At 54.3% G+C, this 20,408-nt stretch overlaps 1 protein-coding gene across 1 annotated transcript in view; it reads right to left on the bottom strand.

Annotated features, from left to right (window-relative positions):
• The window catches only part of COL6A1 (collagen type VI alpha 1 chain), a 33,201-nt gene extending 17,973 nt beyond the window's left edge, over positions 1 to 15,228 (bottom strand). Inside the window, exons 1-15 of the mRNA XM_051998343.1 lie at positions 14,763 to 15,228; positions 13,679 to 13,808; positions 11,166 to 11,366; positions 7,593 to 7,752; positions 6,834 to 6,962; positions 5,521 to 5,541; positions 5,270 to 5,290; positions 5,133 to 5,177; positions 4,176 to 4,229; positions 1,998 to 2,042; positions 1,865 to 1,891; positions 1,447 to 1,473; positions 1,307 to 1,351; positions 954 to 1,007; positions 431 to 493 (exon numbers count right to left, since the gene is read on the bottom strand). Of these exons, the coding sequence (XP_051854303.1) occupies positions 431 to 493; positions 954 to 1,007; positions 1,307 to 1,351; positions 1,447 to 1,473; positions 1,865 to 1,891; positions 1,998 to 2,042; positions 4,176 to 4,229; positions 5,133 to 5,177; positions 5,270 to 5,290; positions 5,521 to 5,541; positions 6,834 to 6,962; positions 7,593 to 7,752; positions 11,166 to 11,366; positions 13,679 to 13,808; positions 14,763 to 14,889 (1,149 nt within the window). The 5' untranslated portion in view covers positions 14,890 to 15,228. The remainder of the gene's footprint in view (positions 1 to 430; positions 494 to 953; positions 1,008 to 1,306; positions 1,352 to 1,446; positions 1,474 to 1,864; positions 1,892 to 1,997; positions 2,043 to 4,175; positions 4,230 to 5,132; positions 5,178 to 5,269; positions 5,291 to 5,520; positions 5,542 to 6,833; positions 6,963 to 7,592; positions 7,753 to 11,165; positions 11,367 to 13,678; positions 13,809 to 14,762) is intronic.
• Positions 15,229 to 20,408: the final 5,180 nt, after the last annotated feature.

Below are 20,408 nucleotides of genomic sequence, written 5' to 3'. Positions count from 1 at the left end.
CGTCAGCCTCCTTGGGTCGGCAGCCATCTTTCCCACCTGCGCCCCATCCTCTCTAACACGATTTATTAGAACCCAAAAGGCCCCAAGGCCACGACGTCTCCCCCAGGTTGGAGCCGAGCCTCCCGAGCCGGTCGGCTTCCACGTCTCCCTGCCGAGGCTGCGGCTTCCCAGAGCCAGACTGTGCCGGGGAGGCTCAGCCCCCTCCGGCCGGCATTAAGGGGGCCTCTAGGCGGGAGCTGGCAGCTGGGCGGGCAGCTTGACCCCAGGGGTCCGTGCCTGGAGCACGGAGAGGGGGAATTGTTGCCCAGAGTCCTCCAGTCGGGATGGGCAAGAGCAGGATTTGAACTCGGATGCTCCTGGCTCCATGGCAGGGAGGGGTCACCTGCCTCCTAACCTCTTGGCTCCCCCAGGTGGAAAAGACCTGACTTACCTTTTCTCCTTTTGGGCCAAAAGAACCTGGGTCTCCCTTGGGCCCCGGAGGTCCTTGGGCTCCCTGCAAAAAAGGACACAGCCTTGTTTGATGGGCTCGGGAGCTCCCGCCGCCTCTGGGCTTCCAGGCAGGGAAGGACGGCGGGCTCTCGACTCTTCCGGGCTGGCCCCCCGCCCCCAACCAGAACGGCCTCCTCGCCTCTAAAGCCTCCATGCTTTGTCCGAGCCGTTACACCCGCCGTCCCTGGAACCCTCTTCCTCTTCTCCTCAGCCTCCCGGTCAATTAGCTTCTCTCCAGGCCGAGCCCAAGGCCGCCCCCACCCCCAGAGTGGACAGTGCTCCCCGGGGGCTCCCTCTGCATTCACGCTTCCCCTATATTTCATCTCCTTCTCTGTGTACGCCTAGTTCCCTCCCTCGTTCCCGGGAGAACGTCGCCCCGCTGGGGGCCCCTCTCAGGGCCTGCGCACACTGGTGACTAATGAATGAGCAGCCACCACAAAGAGACCCCATAAGGGAGCACTCACATCGAATCCTGGAGATCCCTTGCACCCTGGCAGGCCGGGGTATCCAGTTTCACCCTGTGAAGAGAGAAGGAAAGAAAGCCCCCTTAATGGGCCAGACACGGTCCCCCTGCCACGCGTGGGGGATGCCCTGCCACGGCCTAGCTGAAGGGGGTCAGGCTCTCTGGGGCACGGTCACAAAGCCCAAAGACAGCCTTGCCTCAGGCTGACCGCCACTCGGCCCCCCCTGCGCATCTCCCCGCTGCTGATGGCAGCCCACGGACAGCCTTGTCCGGACCGGGCGGGGGCCGATGACCCGGGAGGATGGCCGTCCCGCACTGGAAGAGCCCCCGCGGCCACCCTGATGAGACACTGACCTTCTGCCCGTCGATGCCATCAATGCCTCGCTTGCCCTTTTCACCCTACAATAGAAAAAGGCACAAAGGGGGTCACCAAAGGCACGGCCGTGTTAGAGCAGAAAAGGAGACCCCGAGGGACCGCGGGGCGGAGAACTGACCTTGTAACCTTTAGGTCCTCGTGAGCCCTGTGGAAATAGAGAGGAAGAGCCTGGAGGTGAGGTCCTTGTGACTTGGGCCCAGCCCACGGGCTCCCCTGGCTCTACAGAAGCTTATCCAGGGAAGCTTCTTGGGGAGTGACAGATGTGAACCCGGAGCCGCTTTCTTCCCCTTCACCATTTGAGGAGGGGCAGGATGCCCCTCCTTGATGAGCCAAAGATTAACTTTTATTTGGACTCAGCTCAGATTCCCAAACATGACGGGTGGGGGAGAATGTGGGGGGGTGGTCAGGGCCCTGCTGCTGCTGGCAAGGCCAGACTCTTCTGGCCCGAGAGGCCGATACAGAGCCTTCCGTGGCTGAGCCACGTCCAGGGCCGTGCCGAGGAGGGACAGGGGGCCACAGAATGGCCCGGCGCTTACCTTTTCTCCCCGCGTTCCTTTTTCTCCCTAGTGATCACAATGAAAAAAGCAGGAAATGGTCATTCGCAAAGTCAGGAGGGGACACAACAATACCAGAGAAATGGTAGTTTCTGAAAAGGAGATGCCCACGAACCTTCATTCCTTGGTAACCCACAGGTCCAAGATCACCTTGTCTTCCCTAGGGAGAAAGAGAGAGTGACACATAGTATAAATCTCCCATGGGAGAGCCTCTGGCAGGGTTCCTAATGAAGCCCCTGGAGAGGAAGGACTTCCTATTGCTGATAGCCTAAGACCCAGCCGCCCTAGAAACTGGGGGGCGGTGCTCATTGACTAATTAGAACAAGAGAAAGAGATTGGCACCTGGTTTAAAATGGCGGTGATTATTGTCTGGTAATACCTAACAAATAACGGTAGAATCAAACCTCCACTCTTATTATTCAAAATAGTATGAATTAAACTAATGAAAATTAAAATCTAATATCTAATTCTAGTACTCAAAATACTTAACAAATATTTTCCATTAATTTTGAAACAGCGGGCTGATCATTGTTTAACCATTGGGTGGAAAATCATTTTAAAAGCAATGGTTTCCATTTCATTCTTAGTTCTTAGGCAATCTAGTGTCATCATTCAAAATAGCAAGCCTAGTTATAGAGAAAAAGACAAATAGCATAACAGTCTATTAACCAGAAATCTGGTTGATTTAGATTTTTTGTCAAATGTTTTGAATCGATATAATTAAATGATATTGGCTTATGATTTTCTTTCTTTGCTTTATCCTTCCCTGGTTTAAGTATCAGGATTATATTTGTCTCAGAAAGCTGATGGGTTTTTCGTGACTCACAGTTCCTCTGTGCTTGGAACACTCAGCTCATGGGGTTTGTCCTCCATAGGGGAAGGGAACCCTCTGTTGTTGCTACAAAAGAGCAGTAGGAGGGTGGGGAGATGCTGCTTTGGGCATAGAGGCTAAATATTATGGTTTCTGAGGGAGGCGGGAGAGAAGTCCAACACAGAGTCACAAAAAGGATCACTATGGGATGGGGTTGAGTGGGAAGAGCAGAAATGTTTCCAGTAAAATGGGGAAAGCTGCACCCCTCAGATAAACAGGCTTCTCAGTGAGAAAGGGAAGGACAAAAGTCCCTTCTCCTGCCCAGGAGCCATCTGCTGGGTGACGAGCTCTCCAGAAGGCTGACCCTGTTCCACAAGGATTGCCAAGGGCCATCTCTGATGGGAGAGGCCGGGTCACAGCGGCCGTCTTTTAGCAGCTCTGACTCTGCTGGGCTGGGCATGAAGTCTTGTGGTCACTGGGTTCTCAAGTCACTCAATGTTCTCCTCACACCTCCCACCCCTAACACAAATAGAGGTCCGGGTGGAGGAGACCCCGGGTGGGGAGGACTCTGAGGGCACTTTAGTGCTTTCCTCTGCCACGTGGCCCTTATGTGGGTAGCACACGGGAGCCCCGTGGCGATGACCGCCCGGCTCAGTGTCATGGATGCCGGACGTCCCTCGCACTGGCCGCCAAGTCCTGGGCCTGAGATTTCTGCTCTGTCATCATGAGTCACCATGGCGGGGGGGACTTGCCTCCCCCCTCTGCCTCCCCGCGAGGTTGGTGATGGCTGCCGGGGTGGTGAGAAGGCCCAGACTGTTCCTGCTAAAGGCGGGACGGCATCTGTACCTCTCTCACCCTTCTAGAACTGGCTGTGTTTGGGGCACACTCTTAGTCTGGGGGCTCCTTTCCTTTTAAGGGTCCCCTGGTCCTCGGGCCTAGTGAGGTGGCCGGGGGTCCTGACCAGGGCCCAGGGAAGAAGAACCTTTGATTCGGAATCCGGCCTCCATTTTCTACATCCATTGCTTACACTGTGTCCTGGGGCCGCGTTCCTGGCAGACAGAAGCCCCGCCAAGGCCTGGACTGGGCAGTCTCCAGAGAACACGGGAAGCACAGGACAGTGATCAGGAGAAGAGCTGCCCCTCCCACAGACTCGCTGAGACCTCGCGCTGAGGGTCCCGCAGTCCTTACACATTCTCCAGGTAACGAGGAGGGGAGAGGGGAAGTCTTGCCCGTGACGGTGCCGGCCACGGCTCAGTGGGGGTCTGGACCCAGCGCTTCCTAATTCAGAGTCTCAGGAAGCTGGCGAGGACCTGGCAGCTCAGGGCTGGGGCGGCCCCAGAGCTCATCTGGTCTGACTTGCCAGGCTGTAGGTCAGAGCCGAGCCCCCCGGAAAGGCCGGGACACGCTCTCCTCCCGCTGGGGCGCCTGGAGCCCGAGGAAGCGCGATTCTTACAGAAAGCGGCCGGAGCCCCCAGTACTCACCGGCTCTCCAGCTTCTCCCTTCTCGCCAGGAAGCCCGGGCTTTCCTCTTTCTCCCTAGAATGTAAATGGGTGGAGATGAGGGAGGGCTTGGAGTGCCCCTCCAGGAAATGTCAGTGGTCAGCCCGCTGGAGCTCCCTCCCAAGGGGCTCTTGGAAAGTGGGAACTGGAAAGTCCTGTTACATCCTGGACTCCACCAGGCTTCTCCCCCTTAGGCTGGGGAGGGGGCTTAGAGATGGCCTCCCCTCACCCTCCTGGCACCCGCCCCAGACCTCCCTCGGAGCTTCTCATGAAGGGTCTGCTCTCTGTCTTGTGGCTCCTTACCACAGGCAAAGATCAATCAGCCAATCAACAAGCAATAATGAAGGGCCCGCAAGAGGCGGCCGGGCCTACAGAGAAACAGTGGGACCATCCCTTCCCAGGTCAGAGGTTAAAAAGCTGGGAGGGACCTTGGGGCTGGCTGGTCCAACTCATTTTACAGATGAGGAAACTGAGGCTCCTGGGGGAATGTGGCTTTTTAAGGCCAAACTAGTGACCTGAGGGCGGGTACCAAGTTTTATCCAAAATTTCCCTCTCCTTCTCCATCCTAACCAGGAACCCGCCCAACGGGCTGTCGCTATTTGATAAATGTTTGTGGAATGAATGAAGGAGCCCCTGTCTCTGCTACACAAATTAAAATCCTTCAGAGTAGCAAGAGGCCAGAGCCCTTCCAGAATCCCGAAGGCAGAAAGGGTCTTTGGGGAGCTTCCTGACAGCGAGGAGCCTCCTAACTTCTGGGGGCGCCCGTTCTGCTGGGGACTGAGCTCCTGGGGGGGTTATTCTTGGTGAATCTGTAGCTTCCCCCACTGTTCTGCATCCTGTCAGCTGGGTCCAAGCAGAACAAGCCGGATCCCTCGGTAATCCCTTCTCCCAGCCACAATTCCCAGGGATGGCACGCGCAGTAGGATGGCATTTTCTTACCTCATGTCCAGGGTCACCACGCGGCCCAGGAGGGCCTCGGGCAGGCTGTAAATCAAGTAAAAAGAGCCTCAGTTAGCACAGGGCCTGCTCAATAAGGGCACAAGATGGGGAGGGAGGGTCAAGGGAGTCACACTTACCTGGCACTCGAAAGAACAGCACTGGAAAAAAAAGGAAAAATCAAAGGTGTTAGAAATGAAAGGCAGAGAGAGCCCCAGGTCCCCAAAGAGCCCTTTCACGACCGTTCCAAATGGTCCTCCCAGCCTTGAGAGCACCTCCCTTCCCTGGAGACAGTCTGGGAGCACCACGACCCACCCCGCCCACACTTGTGGCAGGGGTGGCGATGGTGAGGGGAGAGAGAAGGTGGCGGAGGCTGGGATGAGAGACTCACCACTTGCTCCACATTGTCTTTCTGAAAAAGGAAATGGAAAAGTTGGATTAAGTTCCACGTTTGTATCAGCTTAAAAGCCAGGGTGCCTCATGATGAGCCAGCAGAAAGGAAAGAGCAACAGACCACTCACAATCACAGCCCACTACAATCACAGCCACTTACAATCACAGCCCACTCACAATTACAGCCCACTCACAATCACAGCCACTCACAATCACAGCCCACTACAATCACAGCCACTTACAATCACAGCCCACTCACAATTACAGCCCACTCACAATCACAGCCACTCACAATCACAGCCCACTCACAATCACAGCCCACTACAATCACAGCCCACTCACAATTACAGCCCACTCACAATCACAGCCACTCACAATCACAGCCCACTCACAATCACAGCCACTCACAATTACAGCACACTCACAATCACAGCCACTCACAATCACAGCCCACTCATAATCACAGCCACTCATAATCACAGCCACTCACAATCACAGCCACTCACAATCACAGCCACTCATAATCACAGCCCATTACAATCACAGCTCACCACAATCACAGCCCACTCATAATCATAGCCACTCACAATCACAGCCACTCACAATCACAGCCCACTCACAATTACAGCCCACTCACAATCACAGCCACTCATAATCACAGCCCACTCACAATCACAGCCACTCACAATTACAGCACACTCACAATCACAGCCACTCACAATCACAGCCCACTCACAATTACAGCCCACTCACAATCACAGCCACTCACAATCACAGCCACTCATAATCACAGCCCATTACAATCACAGCTCACCACAATCACAGCCCACTACAATCACAGCCCACTCATAATCACAGCCACTCACAATCACAGCCACTCACAATCACAGCCCACTCACAATTACAGCCCACTCACAATCACAGCCACTCATAATCACAGCCCACTCACAATCACAGCCACTCACAATTACAGCACACTCACAATCACAGCCACTCACAATCACAGCCCACTCACAATTACAGCCCACTCACAATCACAGCCCACTCACAATCACAGCCACTCATAATCACAGCCCATTACAATCACAGCTCACCACAATCACAGCCACTCACAATCACAGCCCGCTCACAATTACAGCCACTCACAATCACAGCCACTCACAATCACAGCCCACTCACAATTACAGCCCACTCACAATCACAGCCACTCATAATCACAGCCCATTACAATCACAGCTCACCACAATCACAGCCCACTCACAATCACAGCCCACTACAATCGCAGCCCACTCACAACCCCAGCCCACTCACAATCATCTTGATGATGGTGTCAATGGTCTCCTTGATCAGCTCAGTCGAGTCCCGGTTGAGATCCCAGTCAGCTGCGGTAAAGTTCCTCCTGTATGTGTGGTCTGTGGCAATGATGCTCAGCCTGGCCTCCTGGAACCCAGAAAGATGGAGACCCAGTGTAAACATGGCAGCCCCACAGGAGCCAGCGAGGACCCCCCTCCCTCTCGTGGTTCCAAGCCATTTCCCTTGTGCCTCCAAGAGGAATCACATTCCCCAGAGCAGTAATTCAGTTAAGCCATTGCTTGAAATAGGCTGGGGGGGGGGGAGGGAGAGGGACAAAATGGGACAGGTCTGGGCAGAATTGCCCAGGTCACCCACTTCCAATGCCGGGACTCTCCCCCCACCATTCTAAGCTGGGGGCACTAAGCTGCAAAGGGAAATGGGCAGGAGATGAAAGGAGAGGAAGAAAAGGGACAAAGGGGTGGATGGGTAGATGGGGATGGCCAGTAATTGGCCAAAGGAGTTTGAGCCCTCAACGAGGTGACAGAGACTTTCTAGGGAGCGTGTCCCCTTTCCCCCTTGGCCCAGCCCCCCACAGCTTGACTCAAGGCCATCCCGGGCCAGATCTGTCACTGTCTGGCCTGGGGCTCTTGGGTTTGTCAGCGGGTTTCACAGAGACCCAGGACAAAGGCCCCGAGCTGCCGCCTGGCATCTCTGTGGTCGGCCCCCAGCCTCAGGTGCTTCCTGACCTTCTCCCCACGGCCTTGGCCCAGGACCTACCAGGTGATCAGGTGTGATGGCCACGGAGAACACCTTGATGCCCAGGTGCTTAGCTTCATTGACGGCATCTTCCAGCCCGCCACAGGGCTCCTTGTAACCTTCCAAGGGGTGGCCGTCCGTCACCACAATAAGGTACTTGTTCTCCCTCTGGTGGGATCCCCTGCGGTGTTTAGAGACACATTCATGAGCCACAGGGGCCAGGATTAAGGCTCCCGGGTGACCCAAAGACCCAGGAGCTTTAAGACCCAAAAAGAGATTGCAGTTCTAGGAAATGGGAGCCCATCAAAACCTTACGTGATCAATCTGGGCCAACGATTGTGCAGCATTCAAGGGATGTCAAGGTAGGAGAAATGCAGCGACAAGGGGCTGGCTTTTGTTAAAGCCCCTTTAACCAACAGGCCCAAGACTTACTTACCCCATCTAGAATGATACCGCTACGAATAACGGGTCTTGAAAACCTTTGTAGTAAAGATTCCTCCATTTCTGAGCCACGATTTTTGAACTGGGCCTTGAAACCCAGTAGTCCCACAGTTACTCATTAACGGGAAAATCTGGGAGATGTCCCAGCATTTCACATTTTTTAAGGATGACTCTGTCTCAACTGTTTAATCCTCCAAGTAGATGAGTTTATATCCTGCCTTGTTCTCTCTTCTCCATTCCCAGACCTTATAAGCAACAGTATTCTTTCCACCCCATAACCTAATTATAAAACACAGGAGTAGAAGAGAAGGGATGTTTCTGTGGGTGTCGCTATTCCCTGGGAAAGGAAATATTCTAGTTACTAAAAGATTTTAATGGGACCTTGAAGATTTAGGTGAGCTGAGTCACGCAGGGCAGGAGTACTCTCGAATTTCTCGCTACTTTTGGAAATAATTCATTTGAAGAAAGGATGTTAAATAAGCAGTTGAGCTCTCTTGTGCAGTAGAGGCAGAATTGATAAAAGAAATGGGAAAAAAGGAATAGCCTTGTATAATAAGGAGATATACTCCTGCAGGAAAATCTAGGCGCTTAAGGGGAGAAGTGTGTTGAATGAGGATTAATCAAAGGAGAACCAGAAGGTGTATTACCTTGGGAATATACTACAGATCACTGGACCAGAAGGAGGTTTGGGAAACTTGTTACTGTTTCGTGGAAATGAGACATTGTAACCGTGGGGAACTTTGATTAACTAAATCTCTACTGGAGTCAGCCCTTCCTCCCCATTTCTCTCTTTCCCCTCCCTCCCTCTTCTGAGCAGATAATAAATTCTGGGCCCGTCTTAATGATAATTTCCTTTTTATAATGTGGAGGAAGATAAAATGGTTCCCATTAGTTTTGACCTGATACTGACCAAGGAGGAGAGATTGGCTCTGGGAGGAAAAAGGTGCGACTCTGGGGGGCACTGCCTGCCACGCCCACTCAGAATTGGGGACAGAAAAGCACCGGTGGAGCCTGAAATGCCCCCTTGGTTGAGGAAGGTTGATACCAACGTTCAAGGAGGGAGATGTGGGGTCGCTGGGCCTAAAGTTCGTTGGAAGCGATTGGCCCACGAGGGATGAGCAGCCCCCTGGAAAGAGGGGATGAAGTTATAGTAAAGAAAACTTCTTTTGTATTAGGATAAGGAGGGAAGGGGGAGATGCTGAGAAGATCAGTGCACGAGCATTGCCCTCTGACCGACCAACGGCACAAGCTATTTTTAGGAGTCCAGGTATGGCAGGAAATACCGAACCCAGCCCAGACTCCCGGCGGAAAGCTAAAAGCCCACATTAAGTTAAGCCGAGCCACCAAAAGGCATGCTATGTGCCAGTCACTGGCCGATAAAAGCGACAGAATGAGAGCAGGGCAGAATATACTCGGAAGCTCCTTTCCTCTGTTAAACCCCGGGCACAGGAACGGCCAAAGCATCCGGCAGAAATCTCTTGTACTTTTGGTGGGGACAAGATGGAGGGATACGGGCTACAAGACCATGGCTGGGGAGACTGGGATCCAGACTCAAGAATGACGCCTCAGCTTTGAAGCAGGTCTCCAGTGAAGTGCCTTAGGGATCCGTGCCCGGGCCTGTGCCGCTTGGCACTTTAATCAATGCTTCCCTAAAGGATTAGATGGCATCCTCATCCATTATATTATATGTCATATTATACATATAATATATTTTATATAATTAGATATTATTATTATCAGATGGTGTGGGATGGAGAGGAGTGGCTAACACCCTGAGTGACAGAATCAGGAAACATTTGGATACACACTCAATGGAAGCAAATGTAAAGTGTAACACTGGTCCAAATAGTCATTGGGCAACTTCAGGGCTGGAGGACACATGGGAGATCTGGGGGATTTCAGTGGACTGCGAGCAATGTGATAGAGCTTCCATGACTAAGGGTGTGGCTTAGAGCTGGCAGAGACCTCCGAGGGCCCCCTCCCCACTCTACAGAGGAAGAAACTGAGGCTCAGAGAAGGGAGAGAAATCAAAGTCCCACAGACAGCAGGCCGCTTGACAAGGGAGTTAACATCAGATCATGGAGCTCTCTGAGTGGGGGGGGGGGGAAGACTTGCTCAGGCCTGAGCTTGAGGAAGATCCCTTCAGGGGCTGCATGGAGGGCTCAAGGTACAAGGGCCCTGCCAGGTCCTGGAGTCAGAGGCTGGATGCCCTGTGACTTGGGAGGCCCCCGTTCTGTCCCGCCATGGGACTGATGAGAGGCTAGTGTCCAAATGGCTCACAAAGGCATCCGAGAGACTCAAACTCCCCCACCCCACACCTGTCCACTCATACTCACACACACATTCATCTCCTCTGGGGATGCCTGTCTCCCTCTGTCTCCCTCTATCTCTGTCTCTGTCTCTGTCTCCCTCTCTCTCTCTCTGTCTCTCTCTATGTCTCTCTGTCTCTCTTTTCTCTGTCTCTCTCTGTCTCTCTGTCTCTCTCTGTCTCTTTCTCTTTCTCTCTCTGTATCTCTCTGTCTCTGTCTCTGTCTCTGTCTCTCTCTCCTCTCTGTCTCTTTCTCTGTCTGTCTCTCTCTGTCTCTGTCTGTCTCTTTTTGTCTCTCTCTTTGTCTCTCTGTCTCTCTCTCTCTGTCTCTGTCTCTCTGTCTCTTTGTCTCTCTCTTTGTCTCTGTCTCTCTCTCTCTGTCTCTCTGTCTCTCTCTATATATATCTCTCTCTTTGTCTCTCTGTCTCTGTCTCTCTTTGTCTCTTTCTCTTTCTCTCTCTGTCTTTCTCTCTGTCTCTTGTCTCTCTCTCTGTATCTGTCTCTGTCTCTGTCTCTGTCTCTCTGTTTCTCTGTCCCTCTCTCTCCCCCCCTCCCCGTCTCTCTCCCTGTGCCTTGTATGACCAGCCTCTTCCTCTTCCTCCCCTCGGCCTCTGCTCCGCTGACCAGGCCCAGCTCCTTTAGCTCATCTCCGTGTAGAACAAGAGGCCGGGGAGCTTGGCAGGTCCAGTTGGGCCATTTCCCCACAGCCAGGCTGCCATTTGCCCTTTTCAGTGGGTCCCCATGGAACAAGGCTCAGCCCGGCCTGGACCTTCCTGCTCCTGCCCCTTGAGCTGCCCCGGGCTGTGCCTCGGTGTTGACAGCCCCCACCCCCTGGGCCGACTCACCCAATGAGCAGCTCCTCGATCCCCTTCTTGATGGCGCAGTCCGTGTGGGTGCCTTTGCCGATGTACTTCACCCTGCTCACGCTGGCCTTCAGCCCGTCCCGCCCGCTGGGCATCGGGGTCAGACCTTGGATGACCTCCACGGCGTCGCTGTAGTGGAGAGCTCCGGCGTTCCACACGAGGTTGCGGTCACAGCGGTAGTACCTGGCGAGCCGAGTGGAAGTACGCGGTGTACGGGGTGTGCCAGCTGACCGTTGCCCCCGCCCCGGTTCTCGACTCTCCCCGTGTGGACCCCAGCTTGGACCCCCATCGTGTTCCCTGTGTGCCCCCCGGTACGTGGCTGCGGCGATTGACGGCAGCCCCCCTCGGCGTCCTCGGAGTCTCATTAATGCATTTTCTGGGGCTCCCCTGCCTGCTGGCCCCTGTTGCCCAGGAGCCTCTGGAGGAAACAGTCTCCACCATGGGGGCTCAGGGAGGCAGGGGTGGGGGGACAGCCTGGGATCCTGGAAGCAGCACGGCCCCTTCCAGCTCTGGTTCTCCCTGATTGGGGGCCACTGGCTGCCCCCCCAGGCTCTCCTGCCCTGGAAAATGAGGGGGTGGGCTTCTTCGTCGCGTGCCCCTGCCTCTTGCCGCCCCCTGAACAAGGCCTTCAGTGTCCGGCCCCAGGCTCTCTCTGGCCTGGAAGGCCCCGGTCTCTCCCTGCCCCCTGGCCTCTGTCTGACGCCCTCCTCAGTCTCCCTCTGTGGCCAGCTCCGGCCCAGCCTGCGGACATCCAGTTTGCACCTTGTTTATGGGCTGTTTCCCCGGGGGATCCCTAATGGCAGAGACTGACTTTTCTTGGTCCCCTAGAGCTCAACACAGCGCCCAGCGCGTAGTAGGTGCTTAACATTGCTTGCTGACTGACTTCTATCCCACTGAGGAGCAGCTGCTCCTGCCTGAGGGCCAAGCCACGGGTGCTGCCGGACTCCTCCGGAGCCTCCTCTGGCCAGTCAGGGAGGATGGAGCCTCGCCCTGGCCGGAGCCCCCCAGCCTGAGCTGCTTCCCTGGGCAGTGACCTCCACCCGGAGGGCTCCCACGGGCCTCTGGGACAGTCTCAGAGAAAGCTCGGCCTGTTTTGGCTCCACGGCCCCTCCCGGGGCCTCTCCTGCCTGGGGCTCCCACAGCTCCCGCCTGCTCTGTGCATCTTTTGGGGTCCTTCTGCCCTGACTGGGGACCCCACCCGAGAGAGGTGGGAGGGAGCTCAGAGAAGAATCCGTCTTCCCATTTAACAGAGGGGGAAACTGAGGCCCAGGGAATTCTGATGACTTGTCCAAAGCCCCACTGACAGACTCCATCAACTAAACAAGCCTATCTCCAGCATCCCTGAGGTGCCAGATGCGATGTTGGGCACTGGGGAGCCAGAGAAAAGAGGGGCATCCACTGCCCACCCCTTTTGCCCTTCCAGGCAGCGCCCGGCCTCTGGACTGCTCTCTAGCTAGTGCCAGAGTTGCCATTGGGCCCACGCCCAAGGCACCAAACCCCACAGGTAGCAGGCTAAAGGAGAAGGAGGGAAGGAAGGAAAACCGTCTGTCCCCTGGCAGCAGGACCGGGCTCATTGGGGGCTCCCCATCCCCCGGGGCAGGTGTGCCCTCCTCCCCCCCCTCAGTAGGGCCGGGCTCATTGGGGTCTCCCCACCCCCCGGGGCAGGTGTGCCCGCCTCCCCCCACAGCAGGGCCGGGCTCATTGGAGGCTCGCCACCCCCCCGGCCAGCTGTGCCCTCTCCCCCCCCCTAGCCGCAGCAGGGCCAGGCTCACTGGGGGCTCCCCACCCCCCAGGCAGGTATGTCCTCCTCCCCCCCAGTAGGGCCGGGCTCATTGGGGGCTCCCCGTGCCCCCTCCCCACCCCCTCTCCCCCCGCAGCAGGGCTGGGCTCATTGGGGGCTCCCCGTGCCCCGGGGCAGGCGCCTGCTTTGCTGCTGGGTTTGGGCTGGATCAGCCCCTCCCTCCGCTCTGCGCCCCCGGCCTGGGCCTGGGCATCCATCATCCGGGATGGGACAGAGGCAGAAGCGTCCAAAGCCAGACTGTGGGATAGCCCGGCATTGCTAACAAGGGCCTGCCCTCTTCAGGACGCGCTGGGAACTGCAGGCGCTGCTGGCCGCCCCTTCCCAGGTTCTCCCAGGCTGGGCTAGAGATCTGGGTTCAGGGGCCCTCCCCCTCCCTCGCCCCGCATCTAGCCCAGAAGCTTCCAGAGGCTGGTGACCTGGGGTCTGCTCTGCACCCTGGCACAGAGCCCGTCACAGACCTGGGTCAGGCTTTGAGGTTTTGGGGGGACAACCCCTCCAACCCTTTCATTTGAGAAGTGGGGAAACTGAGGTCCAGAGAAAGGTCAGTGCCCACCCAGTGAGCCCACCTGAGGCACCCACCCAGGGAGAAGGGGCGCTGAGACTCAGGCCTGGCTCCCAGGGCAGCCACATTGCTGTGTGCCCCCCGGGGAAAAAAGCGGGAGAGATGAGCGGCCATTGTCCTCGGGGAGTTTACCTGTCCACCAAGTTGTCAATAAACTGGTTGGTGAAGGCCTTCACTTGATCCACGAGGCTCCCGTAGGGCTTCAGCCGCAAGGCCACGCTCTCCGAGGTGTCCAGGACGAAGAACAGATCCACGGGACAGTCTGTTTGCAGAGGGGACAGGCTCAGGGCTCGCTCCTTTCTTGCTTGCCCTCCCCCCCTCCTTAAGGCATCCGGGGTCAGCCGTAGGCTGGGAGCAGAGGGGAGCATCAGCCTGGGGCCTCCACTGGAATGCCAGCCTCCACTGGGGTGCCAGCCTCACTCGGGTGCCAGCCTCTGCTGGGGTGCCAGTCTCTACTCAGGTGCCAGCCTCCACTCGGCTGCCACTTTTCCAGACCCAGAGTTTCGACCCCAGCTCACAAAAGTGGGGCGGGGGTGGGGAGAAGAGGCAGCAGGTCCGCTAGGATGGCCCCACAGGATAGATCGGGAGGTGGGAAGGGCCAAGCTGGTTCCAGAAGTTCATTTGCGAACTTCTGGTGGGTGAAGTGCCGGGCAGAAGCCCAGGGGTCTTGGCGGGGGGGGGGGGGTCTGAAGGGGAGACACAGCAAAGAGGAAGGGGGGCTGCCCTGGGCTTCTCAGCCATCTCCCCCTGATCCCGGGACAAAAGCCCAAATGCTGCGTCTCAGCTAACTGGGGAATCACCTTGGATCACCCGCCACTTGTTTAATCAGGGAAACTGAGAGTCAGGCTAGGTCCGGGCCGGCCGAGAACCGGGCCGGTCCGGGGCCAGCCGAGAACCGGGCCGGGTCCGGGGCTTTAGTTTGCAGAGCACCTCGCCCATCTCTTCCCCTGTTCTCTCTCCCTCCTATCCCTGCTAAGTCCGGTGCGCGGAAAGGAAAGACCGCTGGTGCGAGCACCCAGAGGCCCCAGGGCAGCTTTGGACCGCGGGCGGGGCGCTGAGTTCAGATCTTCCTCCTGAGGGCCGGCGGAAGGACCAGGGAGCTCTAAGCGTCCCCGAGAAGTCGGCTGATTGCTGAGCCCCGCTCTCCCACCAGGGTCCCCCGGGCTGCCTCCAAAGGCCCCTGGCGGCTGCTGAGAGGACAGAGAGGGGGACTTACCTTGGAAGGCGATGGTTTTCTGGGCGATATCCTGCGCCGCCGCCCAGCCCCATAGCAGACATCCTTGGAGCAACAAGGAGAGCAGCCGGCTCCCGCCGCCGCTCCTGCCGCCGCTGCTCAGCCTCATTCTGCCCGCCCGGAGGGGTAGCTCATCTAGGGCGGGCTGGGGGAAAGAAGGACGGAAAGGAGGAGGAGGAGGAGGGAAGGAGCCGACGAAGCAGCGAGCCCAACTCTGCCGCCTCCTGGAACTCCGCTCCCTTTAACCCCGGCGCCCAGCACAGAGCTGCCCCTCCTGGCTTTCTGCCCTCGCCCGGAGTTGCAGTAGGACGAGGCAGGCAGGGAGGGAGAGACGGAGGGAAAGAGGGAGAGAGGAGGAGAAAGAGAGAGGGAGGGAGTTCGGAGACAGGGAGGGCGGACGCTGCAGCTGGAGCGCTTTCCAGAGCTCAGAGGGGAGGGCGCTTTCTCTGGCAGTTGCTTTTCAACTTGAGGTCTGAGAATGAGTCACTGAAAGGCTCCCTCCCTCCGTCCCTCCTTCAGTCCCTCCATCCCCCTCTCTCTCCTCCCTCCCTCCCGCATCCTCTTCTTCCTCCCTCCGTCTCTCTCTCTTCTTCCCTCCCTCCCTCCCTCTCTCTCTCTCCTTCCCTCCCCCACTCTCTCCTTCCCTCCCCCACTCTTGCGGCTGCGTGAGCCTCTCCCTTTCCCCTCGTCCGTCACCTCTCTGGGATCTAGTCACCAAGGCTCACACCACGCCTTTCTGAGAAACTGGCCTTGCTCGGGCCTCCCAACCATCCCCCAGCCGCGTTAAGCGGGACACACTTGGACGGAGTTTTGCCATCTAGTCTCTGGGAGCAGCTTCAGAAAAGTTTGGGCTGCTCACAGTCCCAAATGTGCAGAAATGACGAGCCTGGAAGGTCCAGCCTTTCCCTGTAGGCTCTCTTGCTCTCTGCTGTCTGCTCTGTCTCCATGTCTCTACCTGTCTCTGTTTCCGTCTGTGTCTCTGGGCTTGTCCCTCTGTATTTACTATTCTTTTTAATGATCTGATTTCCATCAGTGATTTTCTCTGCTCCGTGAGCCAGGCAAAGACTCAACAAGAAGTTGCCTTTTCACTAGGTGAAAACAAAATATTTGTTCATTTGCTCATTTTTCCTGAGATGATGCCTTTGCCATGGTCTTCCCCACTCCCCACAGAAAAAGCTAGGAAGGGACTCAAAGGATCACTGGCTGTGAGATTGGTGAGGAACCCAGGGTGTCCCCCCTCCAGTCCCGCTTGTCCTCTTGTTTTACGTTTTCTGACTTGCCCAGAAGGAAAGGGACAGTTAGAGCTGGAACTCGGGCTTCGTGATTTCTGGTACCGTGCTTCGTACTCTCCCCTGTCCCAGATGCCTGTATGTTCTGACAACAGGCTGGATGGTTAAGGTATTTACCCCAGGGAAGTGTTCACACTGCCATGGTCTTGTCTTTTCTTTCTATAAAAGGCCCTGGAAGGACAAGGGACTGACCCTCACCCAGGGCCTCCATTTCCATTCCAGGACAATTTAGTTCACAATATCCTTTTACTGTATGCAGAGCACTGGGAACTCCCTTCCTTCAAGGAGTTTAGTGTTTAATAGGAAGCTTGTTTAGACAGCAAATTCAAGGACCAAGCAATATATTAATACATTCTGAATGCCTCAGAGATATAAGCCAATCAGAATTAGCTAGGATCAAATATCAACTCCTGAGCCAGGAATGTGGGGTCCTTTCTATTCCCCCTTCCTTTCCAGGCTGCTCATACATTACTCTGCATCATCATCCATGACATTCCAGCTTTCACTTCTAGGCTCTTGATGAGTTTATTCCCCATGTCTGACATGCCCTCCCATTGCCTCTTTTAATCTCTAGATCTCTTCAAAGATCAAGGAGAGCATCAGGAATGGGGGATGGCTAGAGAAAATACTGAGAACCCAAAGATGGAGTCTTGGTTGTGGTGCAGGATGTGCTGTGGAGCAGGGTTTAAGAAGATTGGAAAAGGAGAATCAGTCACCTTCTTTCTCTAAGAGCCTTTTGAGATCCCCAAAATTATTAGGGTAGCGTGCCTCCTTCCCCAATTACTTTATATTAATTTCATTTTATGTTTAATGATCTCTTTACATGTTGTATATACATAGTAGAATGAAAGTGAGCTCCCCATGGTTAACATTTACTTCACTTTTCCCCTCATATCTCCAATATCTGCCACAATGTCTGGTACACAATAGGTATTAATAAATGCCAGTTGATTCGAATTACTACTGGGATGATTAGGTGGAGATGGCATTTTAAAGTATCTGCAGGCATTCATGGATTTAATAACCATCTCTATGCTGATGGTTCGCAAATCTACCTTTCTTCCCACAATCTCTCTGATGATCTCCAAATTCAAATCTCCAACTGTTTCAACATTTTGAACTAGATGTCCAGTAGACATCTTAAACTTAACATGTCCCAGACAGAACTCATGATCTTTCTCCTAAACTCCACCTCTCTTCTATTTCTCTTTCAGGCTTCCAACCTAGGAATCATCCTGGACTCCTCCCGCCCCTCAGATTCCACATGGTACCTAAGCCTTTCAATTTCATTTCTGCAGCATCTCTTGTCGATTTCACCTGTCCAGCATCTCTTGTCGATTTCACCTGTGCAGCATCTGTCAATTTTGCCTCTGCAGCATCTCTTGTCGATTTCACTTGTACAGTTGTTGATATCACCTCTGCAGTATCTCTTGTTGATTTCACTTGTACAGTTGTTGATATCACCTCTGCAGCATCTCTTGTCAATTTCACCTCTGCAGCATCTTTTGTCAATTTCCCTTGTGTGGCTTTGCTTGTTGGTTTCGGCTGTATAGCATCTCTTGTTAATTTCACCTGTGCAGCATCTCTTGTCGATTTCTCCTCTGCAGCATCTCTTGTCAATTTTGCCTGTGTAGCATTGCTCGTTGGTTTTGCCTGAGCAGCATCTCTTGTCGATTTCATCTTTGCTGCATCTCTTCTCTAATGCTATTCCCGCTTGATGCAGACCCTGCTGCTGGGGGGGGGGGTGGTCTACTTGCTTTAAGGCTTTCTCCACTCCAGTTCATCTTCTACTCACCCACTAAAGTGATTTTCCTAACGTGCAGATCCAACTGTCACCCTCCTCCCCGCCACTGAGTAAATGCCAGAGGCTCGCCATTGCCCTCGAGACCAAATACAAAATGTTTAATTTGGTGTTCAGAGACTTCATCACCCAGGCCCCTCCTCCCTTTCCAGTCTTCTCATATTCTTTGAGACTTTTGAGCCAAAGTCTCCGGGCTTTGGGCATTTTCTCTAACTGTCCCTCATGTTTGGAACATTTCCCCTTCTCCGTTCCAACAATTGAGCTTCTTGGCTTCCTTTAAGTCCCAACTAAAATCTTGCCTTCTATAGGAAGTGTTTCCCAACTCCTCTTAATTCTAATTTCTCCCTTACTTTTTCTTTATCTTGTATCTAGGTTGCTTTCCATAGATTTGTTTGCATATCGCTTCTCCCATTTGATCATAAGCTTCAGGTGTGGGATTATCTTTTGCCTCTTGTAGTATCCCCAGAAGTTAGCCCAGGGCCTGACCCCTAGTAGATGCTTAATAAATGTTTATAGATGGATTGACTCAATAGGGATATCAAAAGTATGGCTGAAGGAATATGAAGTAAGCCTTGGGTTTCAGTTCTGAATCTCCCTTTGATGACTAGATGAGTCTGTCCCTTAACCTCCCAGAGCCTTGTTTTCCCCATCCATTAAATGGATTAAAGATCCTTGTAGTACTTCCATTTCTGGCTTGTTGTGGGAAAAGCTTGGAGAACAATAGGATAAGGAAAGGCTATTATTATGGTTATAGATCAGAGGCATGGCCCTTCCAGTTGTAGTGAAAGGCCTGGCAGTGGTTCCAGGAGAAAGTCTGAGGTGTCTGAGGACAGGAGGGGTGAAAATGGAGGCAGGAGTTAGTTGCCCAGGTTGGTGAGGAGGATTCTGGGGCCTTACCATCCAGGTAAAGTTTGATCCTCTTAAATGTGAGTCCCCTAAACTGTCAGCTTTTGTATTTGAATTCCCCTGAACTTAGCACACGTCTTGACAAAAAATGAATGCTTAATAAATGTTTTCCCCATTCCAATTAGAACTCTTCTAGTTGGTGGCCCTAGGAAGAAGAGGAGGATGTGAAAGATAGGGCCTGGATAGAGGCAGGACATTCCGGTGCATGAGGATGTTGAGGAGAAAAGCAACGATAAGGGGCACAGCCATCATGGAGTCCTCTCACTCTCCTTTGGCAGTGCAGGGTAGGGGAGCCCTGTGGCCCAGTCTTATGCAGTGCTGGAATGAGGGACTTGGGACTTGTCAGGGGCAGAAGGCCTGGGGGCTCCCTTCTCACCTCCTCGTCCTCAGGAAGCTCCTGATGCTGTTTTTCCTTTTCACTGCATTCCCAACACTTAGCACATACCCTGGCACATAGTAGGTGCTTAACAGGTGCTTGTTGGCTAACTTAGTCAAGCAGGACACCTAAATGTCAGGGGCACAGGATCTTTTAAGTCCATTATCATTTCCTCTTCCCTCCTTAGTCCCAAATCCATTCTCCTTGGGAGAGAAAAGAGAAGCAGATGAAGGATGGAGAGATACAGAGTCTGCCCGGCGGGCTGTCCTTACTCTTCCCCCATTCCGGGCAGCCACCTCTGCCACCTTCCTGGTGCCCCCAGCAGCCTCAGATCATCTGCCCTGTCCAGTGCTGCTCCCCTGCAATCAGCCTATGTTTGCTTCTGTCTACCCCAGGAAGAGGGACAGGGACCCTGTCTGCCCTCTGGCTTGAGCTCGGGCCCTGATGAGGCTGACCTCCTTCCTGCCCTTTCTTGGGCGTTGTCTTCTGAGCATTCCTCTTCCTCCTGCCAAATTCTTCATTCTGTGTGCAATGGGATTATCCTCCAGCTCCCCCCCCCCCATCTGGCTCAGCACTGCCCTCCCCCTTCTCGTTAAAATTCTTGACTGGTTTGAATTGTGCAAACGAACAGATCCACACATAGACATACACCCACACCTACACCGAGAGACCCCCCCCCCCCCACCTAGATGTGCATAAGACGCCCCCGGACACACGACTTCCCAGTGTGCACCTGGGCACATGCACAGAGACACACTCTCACACTCACAGACAGACCTTAAGAGACCCCCCCCCCAACCTGGATGTGCACAGTGCACACAAGACACACGTGACCTCACACATGCACACACACACACTCGCCCAGATGTGCACAATGTACACAATGACGTCACACACGTGCACATCAGCACACACACAATACATGCACGCACACACACACACACACACACAGAGGCCTTGTATTATTTTTAAAGGTACTTGGTTTTTTACACAAGTCATTTCCTAATGGACACCCCCAGCCCATAAACCTCCCAATTCACCAATTGATCAGAGCTGATGATGTAGTAATAATAACAGCTAACAGTTCTACAGTGCTTTAAGGTATCATTCGCTCCTCACAACCCTGTGGTGGGTACCTTTTACATGTGAGGAAACTGAGGCACAGAGCCATTGAGTGACCACCTCCTAAGTGTCTGAGGCAGAATTGCAGCCCATATTTCATCACAGTTACAACATTCTGCTTCTGTGATCCCCCA

This window comes from Antechinus flavipes, chromosome 4 (genome assembly GCF_016432865.1).
Source record: "Antechinus flavipes isolate AdamAnt ecotype Samford, QLD, Australia chromosome 4, AdamAnt_v2, whole genome shotgun sequence".
In the NCBI taxonomy this organism is placed as follows: Eukaryota; Metazoa; Chordata; class Mammalia; order Dasyuromorphia; family Dasyuridae; genus Antechinus; species Antechinus flavipes.
This window is presented reverse-complemented; position numbering and strand designations above follow the sequence as displayed.